The sequence below is a fragment of the Larimichthys crocea genome, chromosome III (genome assembly GCF_000972845.2).
Source record: "Larimichthys crocea isolate SSNF chromosome III, L_crocea_2.0, whole genome shotgun sequence".
Classification (NCBI taxonomy): domain Eukaryota; kingdom Metazoa; phylum Chordata; class Actinopteri; family Sciaenidae; genus Larimichthys; species Larimichthys crocea.
Window position 1 is genome coordinate 29,569,637 of NC_040013.1, and position 19,497 is coordinate 29,589,133.

At 39.7% G+C, this 19,497-nt stretch overlaps 2 protein-coding genes and 1 long non-coding RNA gene across 6 annotated transcripts in view; 2 read left to right on the plus strand and 1 right to left on the minus strand.

The window, feature by feature from the left end:
• The first annotated feature begins 5,119 nt into the window (after positions 1 to 5,119).
• On the plus strand, positions 5,120 to 8,635 carry LOC113744463 (uncharacterized). Its single transcript, XR_003461555.1, has 3 exons — positions 5,120 to 6,015; positions 6,508 to 6,832; positions 6,904 to 8,635. It is a non-coding gene; the product is annotated as an uncharacterized LOC113744463 (long non-coding RNA).
• Positions 8,636 to 8,768: 133 nt separating this feature from the next.
• LOC104920350 (beta-1,3-galactosyl-O-glycosyl-glycoprotein beta-1,6-N-acetylglucosaminyltransferase) lies at positions 8,769 to 11,994 on the plus strand. Its single transcript, XM_019276013.2, has 4 exons — positions 8,769 to 9,995; positions 10,106 to 10,199; positions 10,470 to 10,874; positions 10,967 to 11,994. Exons 1-4 carry the CDS (start codon positions 9,547 to 9,549, stop codon positions 11,459 to 11,461), a joined length of 1,443 nt encoding a protein of 480 aa, XP_019131558.2. The 5' UTR covers positions 8,769 to 9,546; the 3' UTR covers positions 11,462 to 11,994.
• A 1,568-nt stretch (positions 11,995 to 13,562) lies between these two features.
• Positions 13,563 to 19,497, minus strand: part of LOC104920348 (uncharacterized) — a 34,939-nt gene continuing 29,004 nt past the window's right edge. For 3 of the 4 annotated variants that reach the window (XM_019276009.2, XM_019276008.2, XM_027278146.1), the window contains 8 exons: positions 19,242 to 19,424; positions 18,912 to 19,011; positions 18,016 to 18,147; positions 17,395 to 17,481; positions 16,928 to 17,026; positions 16,278 to 16,319; positions 14,488 to 14,520; positions 13,563 to 14,387 (listed from right to left, as the gene is read on the minus strand). In XM_019276009.2, the coding sequence (XP_019131554.2) occupies positions 14,357 to 14,387; positions 14,488 to 14,520; positions 16,278 to 16,319; positions 16,928 to 17,026; positions 17,395 to 17,481; positions 18,016 to 18,147; positions 18,912 to 19,011; positions 19,242 to 19,424 (707 nt within the window). In that variant the 3' untranslated portion in view covers positions 13,563 to 14,356. The remainder of the gene's footprint in view (positions 14,388 to 14,487; positions 14,521 to 16,277; positions 16,320 to 16,927; positions 17,027 to 17,394; positions 17,482 to 18,015; positions 18,148 to 18,911; positions 19,012 to 19,241; positions 19,425 to 19,497) is intronic. The other variant, XM_019276012.2, reaches the window with a different exon arrangement.

The following is a 19,497-nucleotide window of genomic DNA, read 5'->3' on the forward strand; positions in this document are numbered from 1 at the left end:
CTGCAGACTGATGTTCTTGGTGTACCCAGTTAAAATGTCAGGGAAAATCACTCAGACAACTGTACAAACCTGTTCAGTTGTATGGGAGATGAATGGGGGCCTATGCCCCAAGCAAGGCCGGTTTTTCCTATGGGCAATTTGGCTAATGAGTCATAGAGGTGTTTGTGTAATCAGAAGAGGCAAGTCGCCCAGGCCCAGGCGGCAGGCCACACAACACAAACTGCTTCCAAATAAATTGTATCATTCCTAGAATGTAAGATCAGTTTTGGATACCACACCCAAAAATTTGTTAAAAACAGCTGTCAGATCTAAAAATTGTGCTCCCCAGTGTTATCTAAGTTTGGTGCCTCACACTTTTTTCCTGTCTGTAAATCCTTTTTACGTTGTCAGACTTTTCTGTCACAGCCTCTCATCTAGAAAGATTTTTTTGTGTGTGTGTTTGTATTTTGTGTATTTGGTCGCCTGGAAGATGCACAAAAGGACTCGTATGTGGCCAAGAGGATATTGGCCAAATTCCACATAACTGAATGTAAATTCACCGGTAAGAAGCCATAATTTAAGGAGTTCAACTTCAAGCAATACATTTATTCATTTCTTACACTCTAAAACAAAAATCAATGAAACACAGCAGCTTGATTATATATTTTTGTTATGTGCTCTCTTTGGTGCAAATCTTCTGTACATGTAAATTGTTATCAGTAATAAAGGAGAAAATAATAAAAAATAAAAATAAGAAATCCTGATTTCAAGGATTTTGTCAAAGAAATAAGTCTTCATCAAGTTGTTCTCCTACATATATGAACTTAGATTGTTAGCTTAGTATTTGTTTGGTGTCAATAATTATAAATTACGCTGTGCATTTACTGGCAATTATTAGTTTATGATTTGTAGTTGGAATATATATATATATATATATGTATGTATGTTATATGTGTTTTGTTTGTTTGTTTGTTTTTGTTTTATGATGGTATTAATCTTTTGCCAGTAACTTTTTATGTAGGCAAATTCCTGCTGGGTCTAAATGATTCAGTGACAGAGAACAATATTTTATTCTATCACTACAATTATACTTGATATTTCATATTTGTTTTACTCTTATACAACGTCTTTGCCAATCTCTACCAGGGTAGAGGATATTGTACTTTTATTTTCCTTGCATTCATGGCTGGATTGATTAAAAACCCAACAGGGTCAGAAACATCAGACTGCAACAAGGGCAACAGTCATTGTTCTGTCTCCCGCCAGCAGGAGACACTGTTTTATGTTGTTCATATGTGTGTTCATTTTGGATGTGTGGCAACAGCTAACAGGGAACGTGAAGGAGAGACAGAAAGAAAAAGAGAGGTGACTGAGGTGCTCCTGTGTCTGCGTCCTTCCATCTTTGTTGTTTTCAGCAGGCATTGTCTGTGAGTATTTACAGTGTCTGACATATATTTGAGCAATATTGTTGCTGTTTGCAGTTTGAAGATGTTTGAATTTAACACAGTTGATTGAGTTCGCATTACGGATGTAATTAGCTATGTAAAAAGTAGCATGTGATTTGTTGCTTGCATTTTTATTTAACCTTATGCAATAATAATAATAATGAATAAGCTTGTGTTTGTGAATTTATCTGATACTTTAAAGGGGTAAATTACCTAAAAAATTGTATTTTATTATTTTTCTTGCAGTTTCACTCTGTGGTCTTCGAGGGTAAACGTCTAAAGAAGACAATACACCTGTCATCTGTCCACGAGTTTATCTGTCTGCTTAGCTGTGTTCAGGCGGAACAGTGAGAGCAGAACAGTCATAGATTCAAATGTGATCTGCAGCTTGTAAAGTCACAGATAGGAAGTTTGACATGATCTGTTGTTTAAGTTAAATTACTTTCATTTTCCTTTAGTTGTTTTTTTTTTTTTTTTTTTGCCTAACTCTTGTTAACATAGTTTTATTTTCAAATATCACTTCCACTGTATGTTGTATGCCAACACTGTAAATTTGTAACTTTTTATATAGTGTTGGCATTTGAGAAATATTTAGAGAAAAATAGCTTTGGTTGTGTAGTGATAGAAGTGAAGAGAGAAGAGGGCACAGAGTCTTGCACATGATTCTATTTTAGCTGGCCACCTTGGTATTAAAAAAACTACCACGTGTGTTGTGCAATTTCTTGTGGCCCGCCTTAAAAAGTATTAAGTAGTAAAGACAAAGTATTTGATAGATTTGATAGTCCCTTGCCAAAAACTAAATCAGGAAATCAGTACATTTTGACAGTGATGTGCGCTGCGGTACCCTGAGGCCATCCCGCTGCGCACTCTCCGAACCAAAACCGTAGTGAAAACCCTCACTAAATTCTTTACAACTTTTGGTTTGCCTAAAACAATACAAAGTGATCAAGGCACAAATTTCACATCCAAACTGTTTGCACAAGTAATGAAAGAACTAAATCAAACACATAACATCCCGTCCTTACCATCCAGAGTCCCAAGGCGCACTTGAAAGGTTCCATCAAACTTTGAAATCCATGATACTATACTGCCTCCAGTCTGACAGAGAGTGGGATGAGGGCCTCCCTCTTCTGTTGTTTGCCGTGCGTGAGGGGTTAGGGTTTCAGTCCTTGTGATTTGGTCTTTGGCCATACTGTGCGCAGTCCCCTTCGGCTCCTTTAAAGAAAAATGGCTGTCAGAGTCGCCCAAAACGTGAGCATAATGTCCTGGATTATGTCAGTTTTGTCGTATATTCAGTGTCGATGCAGTTGAAGATGTTTGAAGAAAAACTCCGCCAACACTGTCTTAATTGTATAACAAATTTATTACAATAAGTTCAGTATCGTAAATAAGTAAAACGTTACTTGGAGAGCCTCCGGCCTCCGAACTAAGTAGGGCAAGCCCTTATATACCGTGGAGATTATGCCCCAAAACATAAAGTCAAAGATAACAACATTATAATTCTTGTGTAAGAGAGGAAAAGAGGAAATAAGGGGAAACGATAGGCAATGAGAAGCCCCTCTCCCAAGATGCCCCAACAGATAGCTCTTAACCATGTTAAAGGAAACACAGACAGGAAAAATCACCATATGGGATTTAAGCTACCCTATCTCCCATGACTCTTTTAACATACATTAAAATACATCTTACATTAACACACTTGACAGTGACGTCATCCTGACGGTTCTTTGGTTCTCCTAATCAAATAACCTCTAACCCTAACCCTAGTGATCTCCCACAGTCTCCTACTGTGCCCGTGATGTCTGTGTCCACTGTTCCTCTTCTGTACAATCTTGTTGAAGACGGTTTGGCCGAGAAAAGTGTCTTGATGCCGGCCACTCGTTTAAGAATTCAGATGTGCTGAGTGATTTGGAGAGTTTTTTGTCCCATCTGTCTGCCTCGCCCGTGCAGATATTATAGAACTGATTGGGGATAACTTGTTGCTTTTTTTTCGGATCATCCCAGTCAACGTCTGTCCTGTACCACGACATTGACGTGGAGGGCCACAAATCCATTAAGCAACATGTATATAGAGTAAACCCGGGCCATGATGCAGCAGGAGGTAAGTTATCTAGTTGAGCATGGGTTAGCTGTTCCCAGTACGAGTGCATAGAGCTCACTTGTGTTTTGGTACCGAAACCCGACGGCACCCCTCATTTTTGCAACGATTATAGAAAGGTCAACTCAGTCACAACACCTGACTCTTTTCCGCTCCAATGGAGGATTGTATAGACCGTGCAGGCTCCGCCAAATATGTGACAAAACTGAACCTGTTCGAAGGTTATTGGCACGTTGCTTTAACACCATGTGCCTCCGAAATATCCGCCTTTGTCACACCCGACACTTTCCTCCAATACACCGGTATGATATTCAGGCACACAGCATGTTGTCTGAACTTAAACTACTCCTACACCTGGTCCGACCATCTCCACACACTGTCTCCCATTTTCAATCTCCGTGAGGCCTCCCTCACACTTAACCTAGCAAAATGTGAATTTGGCAAGGCCACTGTCACCTACTTGGGTAAACAGGTTGGTCAGGGACAGGTGCGTCCGTTGGCTGAGAAAGTCCAGACGATTATTGATTTTCTGGTCCCGCAGTCCAAGAAAGCGCTGCGCCGTTTTCTGGGGATGTGTGGGTATTATCGTGGTTTCTGTCAAAAACTTTTCCGATGTGGTGCACCGTAAAACATTGCAGCCTCCTATCTCTCTTCAACACAAAGAGCCCTGATAAGTTTTTGGATCTTGACTTAACCTTAGGAGTTTTTTGTAAATAAAACATACAATTGTCCATTCTACTGACTACTTGATAATTTTGCCAGATTAGTATTGTCACAGTCTGCTCCTCTCTCACCTGCCTCTCAGTACTTTTCTATTCACCCTCCTGTTGCTTTGAACTGTGCTACTTCTCGTCTACTAGCCAAGTGCAATAAAAGTGACTTTCATTTATTACCTTCGTCCAGTGTGCTGCATTTGGGTTCTTACTACACCCGTTACAGGTATGGTTGATTGAACTTAAGTTGACAAGTCGTCTGAAGGAAAAAAAGAGGAAAAACGTGGGAACTGAAAACTCTTGAGTAATTCATTGTGTTGACTATTTGGAATTTTTCAGATTTGATTGAACTTGGTTTTGTAAGTCATAAAAGAAGCGGGGAAAATGCTGGAGTTGGGGGATGGGAGCTACTGTACAGGTGGAAAAAAAACTATAGGCTACTAATTGCAGTGCGTTGCAGCGTTCGAGTTAAACTGGCTTCTTTTAACAACACTGAAGAATTGAAACAATGTAGGCCTATACACTGATACGTCATAGAGAATTACTTGCTACATGCATTGTTGAAGCAACAAGAAGGGACTATTTCCCATGGCTGAAGAAGACTGGCAGTTACAACTGTGGAAATGTATAATAATGTTTGAATTAAAATAGATGTGTGTTAAATGCATCTGGGTAAGTATAAGGTCACACAGAGTATATTGCTTTTGAGTGTTGTGTAACTAGTATAAGTGTTTTGCAGGAGTTGCAGGTTCAAGGCCTACACAGAGAGAGAGAGACGAGCAGATAAGCAGAGAAATAGGAGACTCCCCTTGGTTAGAACTGAAAGCAGACACAGAACATCTTACTATTGTGGATTATATTATCTGAAGTGCCTAATAATCATTTGAGATATTAAACTGTGTGATTATGTTGAACTATTGCTTTTAAGAATGTTGTATAACCAGCAGAGTGTTTTTGCAGAAGTTGCAGTTTGTGTCTGAGTGCAAACTGTGGATTATGCAGTGTTATGATGTTTAATTATACTTTTATACATGTTTTATTATACTATGTGTACGCCAAAAGATGTGTGATGTTTGACAGCTATATACAACACAGTAATCATTAGAATTGTGCCTCAGGACTGCTATGAAAGTATAACTAACGTGCTTTGCAAAAGAGTTACAGAAAAGCAGGGCTTGTGGTCTGAACATACTGTGCAGGTTGGGGATGGCACCCAGCTACCAGCGAGAGCGAGGTCAGGATGCTCTCCAAGACAGTCATAGGGAGGGGTGAGATGAGAACAGAACAGAAGACTCAGGACCTGTTATCAAACTTTGCTATCATGCTAGAGTAAATCAGTTTTAATTGCACTCTGCCTGTGCACAAAAAGGCATAGCAACAGCTGACAAAAGATGATTGGTCACAACAAATGTACTTTCCCTCTCTGTGTGAATGAATAAAACAAGCCTAAACTGTAAACGGGCAGAACTCAGCTGGGTGTGATGGTGAACAGACTGCGGAGTCTGTCAAAGCTGTGTTCTCCCTCTTGCAACAGGTGAAACTGGAGTACTTGTCTTTGTCTTCTTTAAACTCAATATCTCTCTGCTCTACATCAGGTCTACAGAATTCGGGGTGGTTTGAATCACCACAACACAACCTATTGAAATCGACGGAGGGATACTGCAAGTGAAAGCTCAGTTGACTGTATGAGGAAAAAAAAACTTCACTTGATTTCGAATCAGAGTCCGCAGACGAGACGGCTTCAGAGGGGTTTGATCTTCACCTGCAAAGTCTTTGCCAAGTAAGTTAACAATCTCTAAATAGATATATGTCAACTAAACTCGATTATTTGATTGTAAGATAGTAACTGCAGTCTCTGATATGGTGGACACTAACCGACCATGCTTTTGGTAAAACGTGAAATGTTGATGTAACTAGTTAGTGTAAGGTTGCAACTGTTACGACCCGGCTCAGTATGTGAGCCGTAACACTGAATGAGATAAGAAATAAGGAGGAAAAATGACACTTGCTCTAGACTTGTCCGTTTATTTATCTTAATTTAACAAAAGGAGGTGAGGGAAAAGGGAACAGAAAGGGCACACGAGTGCTGTTTAAAATAACAAACAAATATAACAAAAAGAGAACTCTAACAGAGCCTATATCTTACTAAACCACAGGAGAAAACCATAAACAAAAACCTCACTATTTAACCTACTGTTATCAATAACAAAAAACATCAAAAACAGCACCCCTTAGTCTAGTGAAACTAACAGAAAATCTCTTCATGATGTAGCAGGACGGACTCATTGGTCCTGGGCATATTTACCGGTGGCGCAGCCTCGGCCAATCACAGCGGGAGACAGCCGTAAAAAGGCGGGCAGGACGCACCTGTGCGCGTCACATCCTGATGCCCACCACTTCCCCTTCAGTGTGGTAGGTGGGCTGTTGACCGCGGCTGTAGCTCCCTCATGTTGCCTGTCCAGTACAGATTATTGTTTGTGTTATTAGAGGTCGGATTGGGTGTTTTTGGCTGCACGCTGCTCACCACCGTGGTTCCTGCTCGCTGCTCATCTCTGGTGCGTCACTTCCACGCTGTGTTGTCCGGGACTGCCTGACAGGTATGTAGCCTGCGGCCTCAGCTTCCTCCTCCAGCCACTCGTAAGTCGCTCATCCTGTGTTTTAATTGTAGGATTGAAGAACCATCCACAAATCACTGCTGCTTTGCCTCCCGCCGTTGCTTTACCCCCCGGCGAACTGTTTGCCTTGGCTGGGTCCGTTTTTAACTTTTATGTACAACTCGGTTGCTTATCATTGGGTCACTGCCGTAACCCTTGACTATTTGCCGGCTGGCCCCGTGGTAGTGCAGTGCAGCGCAGCCGCGTCTTAAAGTGTGTCTGTGTGCGTGTGTGCGAGGGAACAGTGTGGAAGTTAATTTTGTTCTGTTGTGTTTGTTGGTTTGTTTTCTTTTGGAGTTTGTTTATTTGGTTATTCTTAGTTGCTTTCTCATTTATGATTATATAGATTTTGTTTATTTTTATAGACTGCTGAAAGATTAAATTGATTTCTTTCTTTGATTACTTAGATTTTGCTTAATTTGTGTTTTATTATAGCTTGTGTTGTAGATTTAAATTGAGTTTTTGTGATAAAGTACAATTGTTTAATTTTGTTTCTTTATTCCTAATCTGTTGTCTCTGGTCCCCTACATCCAGGTGCTGAGCCTATGGTGGTGGATTGGTGTCCCGGTGGTGGTGTCCCTGTTTTTGTATATATGGTTTGCACTCGTTTGGTTTTCCTTTATGTTTGACTTTTCTTAATAGCTTCATGTGTGGTGTCCCTGGGATCCCCGTTCTTTTGACCCGATTGTCACAATAGGTCGCAGCCCTGGTTGTCCCCTTCCCTCTTTTTATATCCAGAGTGAATGATTTTAATGTTAGAGTTTTAAAAAGAAAATTCATTTGTAATAAAATATTTGCATCCTTGGACCACAGTCTCTGCCCTCCCTTGTAAAATGGACCTGAGTGCTTTCTATCTGAAATCTGTCCATTTAAAGAAATCTCTGGGTGAAATTCCCAGGGTGGCGTTGTCAGGCAATTTAATAAAAATTTTTTTTAAAAAGCTGTGCCGTCTACAGAGCTGGCGCCGCCACAATGAGTAATCAGTGGAATTCAAAACTAAACCCTGCCCAATCCCAAAACTTCCGACACCAACCTTTTCTAGACACAAAATACAAGGCAAGCTTTTGAAAGACACACACACAAAGCCGCCACGATGCTCCTGCGGCTGCAGTTTAAATGTCCTGGGCCAGGACAATTGGACACAGCGGATTGGCTAGGCCGGGGAGGATGCAGAGGGCGTCGCACCAATCCCAAACCTCTGGGCTTCCAGGAACCAATCCGTTACCGGCCCCGGCACACCTGCATTTACCTACTGGGATATAGACACAACAGACCTAATGGGGTGAAACGTGACCGCAATATTAAATTTGTTGTTTAAATCATCTCAACTTGAAATGGAAAGTCTTAAATCAACCATAGTAAGTTTTTTTTTTTTTTTTTTTAACTAAAAAAATTAAGTTACAACAATGCTCAACTGTGTGTTTGTTCAACCAGCTAATTAAAGTATATTATGTTTGTTGTGGAGAAATTGCTGAAGTCAAAGGTCAATGGTGAGGTCAGGAGGGAAGAAAGTGTTCAGGAGCCTCTGATGTCTTATGCTGTATTTACTGACGCTTGGCCAAGGAGAACTAGAGACACTCTCAAAGTACACCTGAAGTGCTTGAGTCGGTCTCGCATTCTGATGAACTCATGCTGGTGGTCACACTTTAAACCCTCATAGGGCCACAAATACTTTACCATGTACGTGTTTACCTTCAACACATTCTTGTCTGGAGACACTGTTGTCTGTTCATGCTAATGGAACGTCAACAGTTAGCTATGTGTTATGTCTAGGAATGCAGCAACAGGTCTCTCTGACCCTGGCCACCACAGTGTTGAGATATGGTGGCACCTAGTCAAAGACAAACAATTAATACTGCCGAGGACCACAAGGCTCACACGTGACCTCAAGTAACCTAAGGATAGAAAATTCCATAACAATGTTTGTGATGTTTATTATTATGTTGAATTAACTCAAGACCAAACGGCAAGTGTATTCTAGTTCTGTTGTACTGACAAATGTGTAATTGTTCTTGTAAAAACAGTTGTTTGGTCAAACTTCTATTATCCAAGTTGAATCGGCAAGGGATAAAAAGGTAAAACAACTTGGACAACTTACAACATAAAGTTGATACCTTCAAGTCTGCCAAGTCGTTATTGTGTAGCACACCTGTCCTCGCAGCACCCTGCTTTGCACGACCCTTTAAATTAGAGGTCGACACCAGTGCGTGCGGCACGGCTGCTGTGCTCTTACAGGAGGACGAACAGGCTATCGACCACCCTGTCTGCTACTTCTCTAGGAAGTTCAATAAGCACCAGAGTTCACAGCCTGTCCAAGGCTGGGTGACAAATGTTCACAAGATAGTTGATGGGAAAATGAAAGAAGGAAATAAACCTACATACCTATACATCTCTGCTGCTATGCTGCTAGGCAACTCCTACCCATATATGTCCATACTGACTGAACAGGTTTGTACAGTTAATGTCATGGGTACACTTTCCCTGGCATTTTCAACTGGGTACACCAAGAACATCAGTCTGCAGTTAGGAGAACACTCACCTGCAGCTTGTAACGTCGCAGGTAGGAAGCTTTTACCTGATCCATTATTTGAGTTAAATTACTTTTATCTTTATTGCTTTTAATTATTGGCAATGTTTTCTGTCTGAAGAATGGATGTATGCAAATCATCTCTTTTATCTCTTTTCATAAACAAAAAGGAAACTATGAAAACAATATAAAGGATAGGTTCAGCTGGACTCCATATAGAACTCATACTGTAAAAACATCTTGGTTGAGGTCCTGTTGTCAAGTAATGAGGCTCCTGCGTCGACGTCGGCTGAAGCTTTTGCTGAAGCTCACTGTTGTACTGGGGTCACTATGGATGCTTTATCTACTCGGTTGGCCTAGAACAGGCTGGAGGCTGGAGGCTACCTACAGCCTCAGGCACAGCTGGTTGGAGTATACAGATGATGATGGCGGTCCAGAGAAAGTGTGTAACTGTTCAGCGATCCTGCAGGGAGAGAGGGAGGCTCTGGATCAGGCAAAATTATTGAGCATCACTAAAGACTTCCAGAAAAATGTTCGCATCCCAGATGAGTATTATATTAATGCAACCCAAGACTGCAGGTGTGTTTCTTTTAACTACATGTTTCAATAATTGCAGAGCTATAAGCCATTATTTAACAGAAATTCTTGGGCAGCATGCATTACCTGTGATATGTAATTTTTAATTACAGTGAATTCAGATTAAGCAGGAAATACTTGATGTCCCCGTTAAGCCAGGAAGAAGAGGACTTCCCTCTGGCTTACTCTCTTGTTGTGCATCATAAGGTATGGACATTTTAAAAACAGTGCAGTAGCAGTTTAAACAATTCACTTTCATCATGAAATTCACAAATGTTACAATGAGTCCATTAAAACTGCTGTCATGTCTTGTTGCATAATGTGAGGTGTATGATCCAGGTGTCACTGGAAATTGTCCCATGAACTAAAAGTCAGGATATCTCTGCCACCACTGCTTCATTAAAAAAAAAAAAGTATCTCTTGTGGGTCTGCCAGCTTTGTGGAGGAGCACTACTAATTTTTTCTGATATGCTTTAGGTGCAGAACTTTGAACGACTGCTGCGAGCCATCTACGCACCTCAAAATATTTATTGTGTCCATGTGGACAGAAAATCAGAGGTCTCAGTCTTCGCTGCCATCCAGGCCATTACTTCCTGTTTCCCAAATGTGTTCATGGTCAGCAAGGCTGTGAACGTGGTGTATGGTCACTGGTCACGTATACAGGCTGACCTCAACTGTATGGCTGATCTCTATAACATTAGCACAGAATGGAAATACTTAATCAACCTTTGTGGCCAGGATTTCCCTTTGAAAACCAACTTGGAGATTGTAAGGATGTTGCGTTCATTGAGGGGTGGCAACAGCATGGAATCAGAAGAAATGCCTGAACATAAGAAGCAGAGGGTGACAGATGTTTACCAGATAGTTGATGGGGAAATCCAGGTACTTCTTTTGGAGAGTTTCATCATGTGATATTATATATTGATTATTTGAACAACATCTTAATTATTAACTCTCTATTTTGTCTGTCTCAGAGGACAAGTAAGAAAAAGGGGCCACTTCCATTCAACCTGCCTATTTTGTCGGGTAATGCCTACATTGTCGTTAGCCGAGGCTACATCCGCAGCGTGTTGGAGGATAACCGAATACAGACACTGATCGAGTGGTCCAAAGATACCTACAGTCCTGATGAGTTCTTCTGGGCGACTATTCAACGAATACCTGGAGTTCCTGGATCAACACGGCCCCATCGCAAATATGATATGACAGACATAAATGCAATTGCACGGCTGGTGAAGTGGCAGGGCCATGAGGGTCCACAGGATTCACTGCAGTCGGTATACACAGAGTGTCATGGCCACCATGTCAGGGGAATATGTGTGTATGGTGCTGGAGACCTGCAGTGGATGGTTGAGCAGCATCACCTCTTTGCCAACAAGTTTGACACAGACAAAGATCCCATTGCTGTCTACTGCCTGGAGAAGTATCTGAGACATAAGGCACTGGCTGATGTTGATTGGATGTTGTGATGTTCCTTCCGCTGTCCTGATATCAATGCCACTTAGTTTGTTTTATAATTTGTATTAATGTTAAATGTTTCATTAAACACTCTTGTTTTAGGAAAATCTCTCATCACTCCCTATTTGTTTAATTCCCTGATGTTTACCACTCTGTTTATCAGCTCTCCTTTTAATAACACTCTAAGCATCTGCCAACTGAAGAGACCATTTACTGTAAACTACTGAAAGTGAAATGTGCCAGATATTGTCAGTAGGTTACAACTCGGGAATGCAGGTAGTAAAGTTTAGCCCTTAGAGACATGCTGTTGTATGTGTGCAGAATGTGAAATTTGTGCAGAATGGTTTAAAGATACATATGTTGCTTGAAAAACCTGTATATATTATTCACCATGAATGGTATCTTCACAATTGTGCAGGTTAACCTTTACTTTTAAGTTATCTTATTAACTTATTAAACTATTTTATTAACAGATGATTTGAGCATTGTCCCTATCCTGTAACTTTATTGGAATTTGTTTTAAGCATGAAATTAAGAATTGCTGTATGTTTAAAAAAAGATTTTCAATTTGACCATTAAATACCATGTCCTTGTATTGTATTGTGTGTAATTAAATATATACTGAAGAGGATTTGCAAATGACTGCATTCTGTTTTTATTTCCATTTTATGCAGCATCTTATATGTATGGTGTTTTTTTTGTTTGTTTTATTTTCAATTTCATGATGGTATTTTTTTTTAAAAGACTATTGAGGAGGAACTAATCTTCAATTAAATATTTGACATATTCAACAAATAAATACCTCGCAAGCCACAAAGAAATATATACAAATATAAGAAAAATATAATAAAAGTATGCAAACCTGCACAGTGGGCAGTGGGCACTGTAACTCTCTCTCTCTCTCTCTCACACACACACACACACACGCGCGCACAACCCAAACAAATCATAAACTATAATGAAATCCCAAAGATTAGTTCAAAGTCCATGGAGCTTGTTTGAAGTTCTAAATCTTAGCCAAGTTACTCTGGCACTGACTAGCCTACATGATCCGGTTTAATTTTATAGGAGCTAACCTGGTAGTTAATTTGAAGCTACAGCATGAGAATGTGTGCAAATAGTTCAAGATCTGGACTAACACAAAGGTGTAACCAGGCTGTTATTTTGTATAGGGACAATTTACAATGAATAGAAAGGGTAATATTTACCACTTTTTGTAAAGAAGCACAAATCAGGCCCCAGCCCACATATCAACAGCCCTGGCAGCTCCCAACCTGGAACTAACCAGCCAAGTCAGTGTGACACAAGGACCAAGTCAATTTTGACTCCTTTTGAATGTTAATTGAGCTTGTATAAATTGATGACTTTGTGTGTGATGTCTTTTATTTATTGTTATGTTATTTTTTTTTTATTGCTGTTTTATTTATTTCGACTGTATCTATATTTTTTTTATTACAATGCAGTCTTATCAAGGGATGAGAGTGACACAGAAACTTCTGCCTCTGAGGAGATAGACAGTGAGAGATGCCACTGAGATGCCTGATATCCACATCAAGCACCACATATCGTGCACCAAAAAGACCAAGTGGTAGGCCCATAATGACTTACCTATCTATGAACCTATTTAACAGCAGCTATTCTGACATGATATAATAAGGCAAGCGCAGGTGCTACTAATGGCATTAATTAGCCGAAGGTCCAGATTCAGCTTAACTTAAATTGAACAGAAGCTTTTCACGTCAATATGACTGTTAGCCATAATATTTAATCTTGTATTTTAGTATTTAATCGCTTTAGATGTGTGTCCATAACTACTTAATATGATGTAAAATTATCTGGTTTGTATCTGCTTTTGCATAGGCACATACAGTACATAACATTTTGTACATTTTTATCTTAAATAAACTCACTAATAAATAAACTCTCTCACTAATCTCCTGTATGCTCGAGCTTTACTTGATGAAAATATTTCCACTTGGTGACCGAGATTATGATCACAATAGTGTGTGTGTGTGTGTTTGTGTGTGTGAGATAGAGATAGAGAGAGAGAGACAGAGAGAGAGAGAGAGAGAGAGACGCATGTGGGTTATGAAAATTAGAAGGCATACCAGGTTAAAGTATCACAGTGTTTTCCTTTATTAGGTCGAGTATATGGACCCCCCTTTGTATAAAAGTCTAGTTCCACCACTGATAATAGATAGCTGTTGATGTTTCTTTTTGACAGAGCCTATAACCTATAATTAAGGTACTAAATATGGAAAGTGTCAAGAGAAAACTTCCTCCATCACAGTTAGCTGACAGAGATACAGTACACTATCATCTGGGGAACATAAATGTTTATTTGTGGGCAGATCGGCTGTAATACAACTTCTATTTGCATGTATTTTGTTACTAGCCCTCATGACTCTCACCTAATACTCTAATAAATGCAAACAGAAGTTGTGTTACCATGGGTTACAAAATGTACAGACGACAACTCACAGGGTAGATTAATACATGAATGTAACAAAGTTAATTTCTCCAAAGTGAATTACACAAGACTCAAAGCACTGTTCAAATTAAAGATGAATTCAAAGAAAATAAAAGCTACTGAATGGGGAACACAATCGTGTAACGTACAGTAGCACAGGATAAAGCATCTTCCCTTCAGCACAGTGACAGTCTCTGCACCGTAGATACAGCTTTATGTTAAGCACCCTCGTGTTGGTACTTTCCTCAAAGAACAAGACACTGCCTGATGTTTTTTACCATAGCATCTTTCTTTTTAACCCATTGCTAGCTGTTGGTGTGCAGCAACTATGTGCTGTATACATCATGCTACAGGCTGGCTAATATTCAGAGATGCTGCAGTAGAGTACAGCATAATGCAGGGAGAAGAGAGGCAGCAGTCAGGTATCTTGTAATTGTCAAACAACAGAGTTCCCCTTCTTGTAGGCTCTGAGTGAAAGAGAAGATAAAAGAGAAGTATTGTTGTCAGATCAGAAAGAAAATGGAAGTCATAAATTAGAAATAAGTTCTATTCTATCACCATACATACCTTTCTGCAGTGTCTTGCAATTCTGTATCCAGTCTGGTTTAGAATTGGGATGGAAAGCAGAAAGTAAAAGTTATTGAGGGAGGTAGAAAACACATGGGGTGACAATATTGTCAGTACACATGCAGGTGCTGGGGATTAGTAATCTGAATATACATCGCCATAGAAGGGTGAATGGAAGGAAAGGAAAACAAGCATCAGTGCTCTAAAGTGAAAGTGTTCAAGGTCAAAGGAGTGAGGCATGGATGCACTGCAATGCATAAGGTGCAATCATTTTACAACAATTAACAGTCAGAAGAGTCACTATTCAACCCTTTTTAAGCAGTGGGTCAAGGTCAGTCTGTGGTTTTCAGACTTGATACATGCTCAGTGGCACAAGACATGAAGGCAGAAAGGTACAAGTCATTTTGATGCTACACTAATTACACATGTAATCAGGTGAGTGGTGTCTGTCATTCTTACTCTGCGTTCCCTATGCTTGTTTTTGCACCATGTTTCTTTTTGCACCGGTTATGATCTCCCGTGAGAAGTATGTAACGCTTTTTGGCATGAAGTCACACACCACAAACTATTTCACAGATTTTGGTGAAACTGACAATATTTTATGAAGAAAATGTTCTCTGATATCCTCCAGCTGTTCCATCTCAACTCTTGGTAATTGACAGAGTTTTCTGATGGACAGAAAAGTAAACTGCTGCAAACTGTAGCTACTGTTAGTCAATGTTAGCTCATTTTGTTAGCCGCACTGCCTGGACTGTGAGCTCACAACACCGCGGGGGAGTTAGTGTTTGTACCACTGGCCTTTTGGACCACTGGGAAGAGGAAGTTTTCAGGCCCAGAGCATAGGGGAATTTTGACAGAAAGCAAAGCCGGTGTCGTGCCAAAACTGGAGCTGGGCAAGCGAGCAATGTAACTGGGCTCAGCAGCCTTTATAGACATAATGGCAGAGGCAAAGAGGACATTGATGGAGGAAGCTAAGAAGAGAAAAGGAGAGAGTGGCCAAGCAAGAGGCTACAGTAATATAATCATATTATTAAAAAAAATATATAAAAAATGCATAAAAGCTGTCCATATTTTTGAAAGTGGTATTGCATTCTGAAACTCCTACTCCTGCTCCTGTGCAGCAATTGCTTCATCCATAAAATTTCATGTATCATATTTTACAAAGTATTCAATGTTACACAGAGACTGTCCTCACCATAGATTGTTTAATTGATGAGTAATTTATGACTGATGAGCAATGATTATACACCACTTCATCATCATATACATAACTGTCCTGCTTTGTGCCAATAGTTGTAATTCATCCCACTGTAGCAAGCTACAATTAAAATACTGTACCTCATATTTTTTACACTGTGGGAATATTCCCAGTGTGCACTGCTGGTCTGTACAGTCCACTGACACACTGAACCTTTTGCAACTATTCATACTGACAGAGAAATCTGTGTTTTCCAGTTTGGACATGCATCACATGTAAGTTCTTTAATAGCAAACCATCAATCCAGCCTAGTTTTGGGAGTGACAGTATCTGGTTGTTAGTGCAAGCTACGTCAGGGTATTATGTTCATTAAGTTTCTACTAAAATGTCACAGAGAGGTGAAACAAAGCAAGCATCACAGACTGAAGTAAGGAAATCAATATCTGGCTTATTTTTTATGTTGAATAAGGAAACAGCCAAAGGTCAATCAAAGGTTAGTCCCAGCATGAGAAAATTCATAGTAGCTTTGAAGGATTTTTCAGGGAAGATTCTACGCAACCAACTGAGACAGGCAGATAGTTAGGTGAGTTACCTCATGCATGCAAATTTGTGTATACCCCTCTCCTCGTCATACCTTGGGGCAAAGTGAGAGATGTATGAGCATGCCTAATTTAGGCACTTGGAATAAAAGTCTGCACTGTGTTTGTTTCCCTTTTCTTGGAAGAAATTCATTTTGTATTTCTTGAGAGAATCTGTGACATGATTACAGCAGAAATTGCAGTATTTGACATTGACCATGACTCCTATGAAAGACTATTTTGGCATTCTCTGTCAGCTTCATGAGGTAACCATTGGGAATAGTTTTGAATTAACAGGTGCCTCACCACGTGTGAATTAGTAGATTTTCTTGCCTTCAATGGTGTAGGGGGGTGTATTGGGATCAGTTGAGCCACAGAGTGAAGGAAAAGCAGCCAACAAGTACTCAGCATATATAGGAACTACTTTAAGACTGTTGGGAAATAATTCCAAGTGATCACCTCATGAAGCTGATTCAGAGAATGGCAAGAGTATGCAAAGCCGTCATGAAAGCAAAAGGTGGCTTCTTTGAAGAATCATAGCATATTTACCTTTTTTCTTATGAGATTTTTTGTTTCCCACATTATTTTATAATTCCCTCAGTGTTAATCTACATTACATTACATAATCTACAGATTCAGATAATAAATACTGATACTGACTCACTTGACAATGCTGGGTGGAATGTGGACATACTCCATTGGGATGATTTCTCCAAGCTCTTGCAGACTATTCACATACTTGATTTTACTGATGAACTTGGAGCTGTAACAGAAATGATAAATATTTGTGTCAGTAATGTGCTGATTCTAGTATTGTAATGGGGTAAATTGTCTATTAGATTGCCAGAGTAATCACATTAACTTTCTGGAAATAGAAAAGACCATGAGGAGTGTTGTGTCTTATTTGTGTTGGTGTAAGGCGTTAATAGATCAGTAAGTCCTCATAGATGAGGATAGTGAAATACTGGAAACCCGAGATGGTGTCAAGAGAATTTCTTTCCGGTATGAACTGGCAGCATGGATGTACTGTAATTACTGGTAGACTTGTGCAACATGTGCAATTCCTGAAATTACTAAAACCTGTGACGTGACGTACATCCTGTTCTGTAATGTAAACTACAACACTGAGACCTTATAAAGGGTCTGGTGATTCCAAGCAAAGTCCGTATGAACCAGGAAGGATGGACAATGATGAACATCTTAAGGTTTTTCTTCAATCTGTGGGACAAGAGGATAGGGATAAGTGAAGCAACTGGTAAAATCTTAATTGAGAACTATATCTTATTAACTCATTATCAAGTATTAATGACTAACTATTACTACAGGAGGAGCAGAGTGACACTGATAGGCAGAGCTCATGGTTTTTCACAGTGAGGTTGTTCAGCCTACAAATCTCAATTTACTGCTCCCTATGCAATTAACTGTCAGCGACAACAATATAGTCAAAAGGTACAGTACAACTGAGTTCATAATACATACCGTAATTGCATTAGAAAAAAAAAGTATCCTATGAAAACTGTTGATAAATAGTGATATCTATTTGAGAAGTCATCAAAACCATGAAATAAGTAAAATAACACATGATTAATATAATTGGATAAAAATACTTTTTTGTACTCTGTTTGAAGTCAAAGGTCAAAAGTGTTAAAAAAGAAGCCAAGAGAAGGAGAGAAGAGAGAGTAGTTTAATGTGCTGAGGGAGGATGAATGTTGGTAGAGGTTAAACATTATACAATATTTAAATAATAGTTACCTTCTGTCTATCATTTGGTAGCATTTTTTCATCCAGGTAAAGCCAGGCATCCTCCTGCGAGGTGTGGCACCATTCAGGTAAACGATCATGTAATCTTCTGCCACCATTAGTTCCAAGGTACTGATAACATACCTGCCCACACACAGAGACGATGAAATATGACATATGTCATATGTTAACAAGTAAAGGCTGTAACAAAAGCAACACAAAAGGAAAATCTTGATGCAGCATAATCATGATAAAAAGAGAAGGCCCTTTCGTCTTTTAACATAAAGTCCATAAAGCAATGTTTTTTTATTGTTTGGTTTGGATCAATACACTGACAGCAAACCAAATCGCTGTATTACTTCACTGACTTGACCTCAACCTAGTTGCGTAATGGTGTAATAATTTAAAGCAGCCTGCTAGCTAAGGATAAATGTCCTGTATTATCAACAGTGACATGTAAGACTAATGCTTGCATATCCCAGCAGTATTTACACATCGTCACTTAACTTCTGCTGCTTGTCTTTAGGGAGTAAAGATCATTAAGAAACCAACATTAACCAGAGAAGAGGTGCAGATTTAGGTTAGACAACTATACACTTATGCAAATATTCCTTTGTCATCTTAGGAACTGAAATTCATCAGAGGGATTTAGAAGTGGGTGTATCTGATGCCTACTGAAAAAACAAGTCACTAGGAGTATGGAGTATGTATGCAAATATGTGAAGTATACCCATACTTCACATATTTGCATACATACTCCATCTGACACCTTTATGTAGAACTGAAACAGTTAGGGAGTGCCTCTGCTCTTGTGAGCACTCCCTGAGAGTTCCCACCACACCGTCACATTGAAAGCCTTGCTAGAAGAGTGACGGCTGTAATTCATCATGTGGTGTCACTTCACTTACAGAAAAAGGTTTTCCATTACATAATTGTAATTGTCACAGTTGCTGTCTGGAAGGAAGCATGCTGCAAACACGATGATGGCATTCTGTTCAGCGTAATAACCTGAAAACATAAACATAGACAGTGTCACTGACTTACAGATGCACAAACCTGTGTTTTCATCGTGTATGAAACTATGATTTATTTATCTAATTAATTATTGTGACCCACTAATTCAAGCAGCAAGATACAATTGAATGGGGAGTGTAAAGAGGGATCAGCAGAGATCAAATGATTAAAAGCTATAAAACACAGAGGAGAAACTTGGTTTTTGAGCATTGGTGTTTGGTTACCTCCATGAGAAATGACTCTTTTGTATGGCTCGATGCACTTCATATCAATGCGATGCTCCTGCTCTCCAATCACTACGCTCCTCCACAGCCTGCTATCCCTGTTCTGGTCAGCTGCTATGTGTCCTGCAATAGCATCACTTGATGATGCTGCTGCTGCACCTAGATCAGACTCTTCTGAGTCCCCTGTTTGTGACATAAAGACAGTTGATATGAACCTTAAGTTTTACTAATGTGTCGCATATTTAAGCATGTTTGC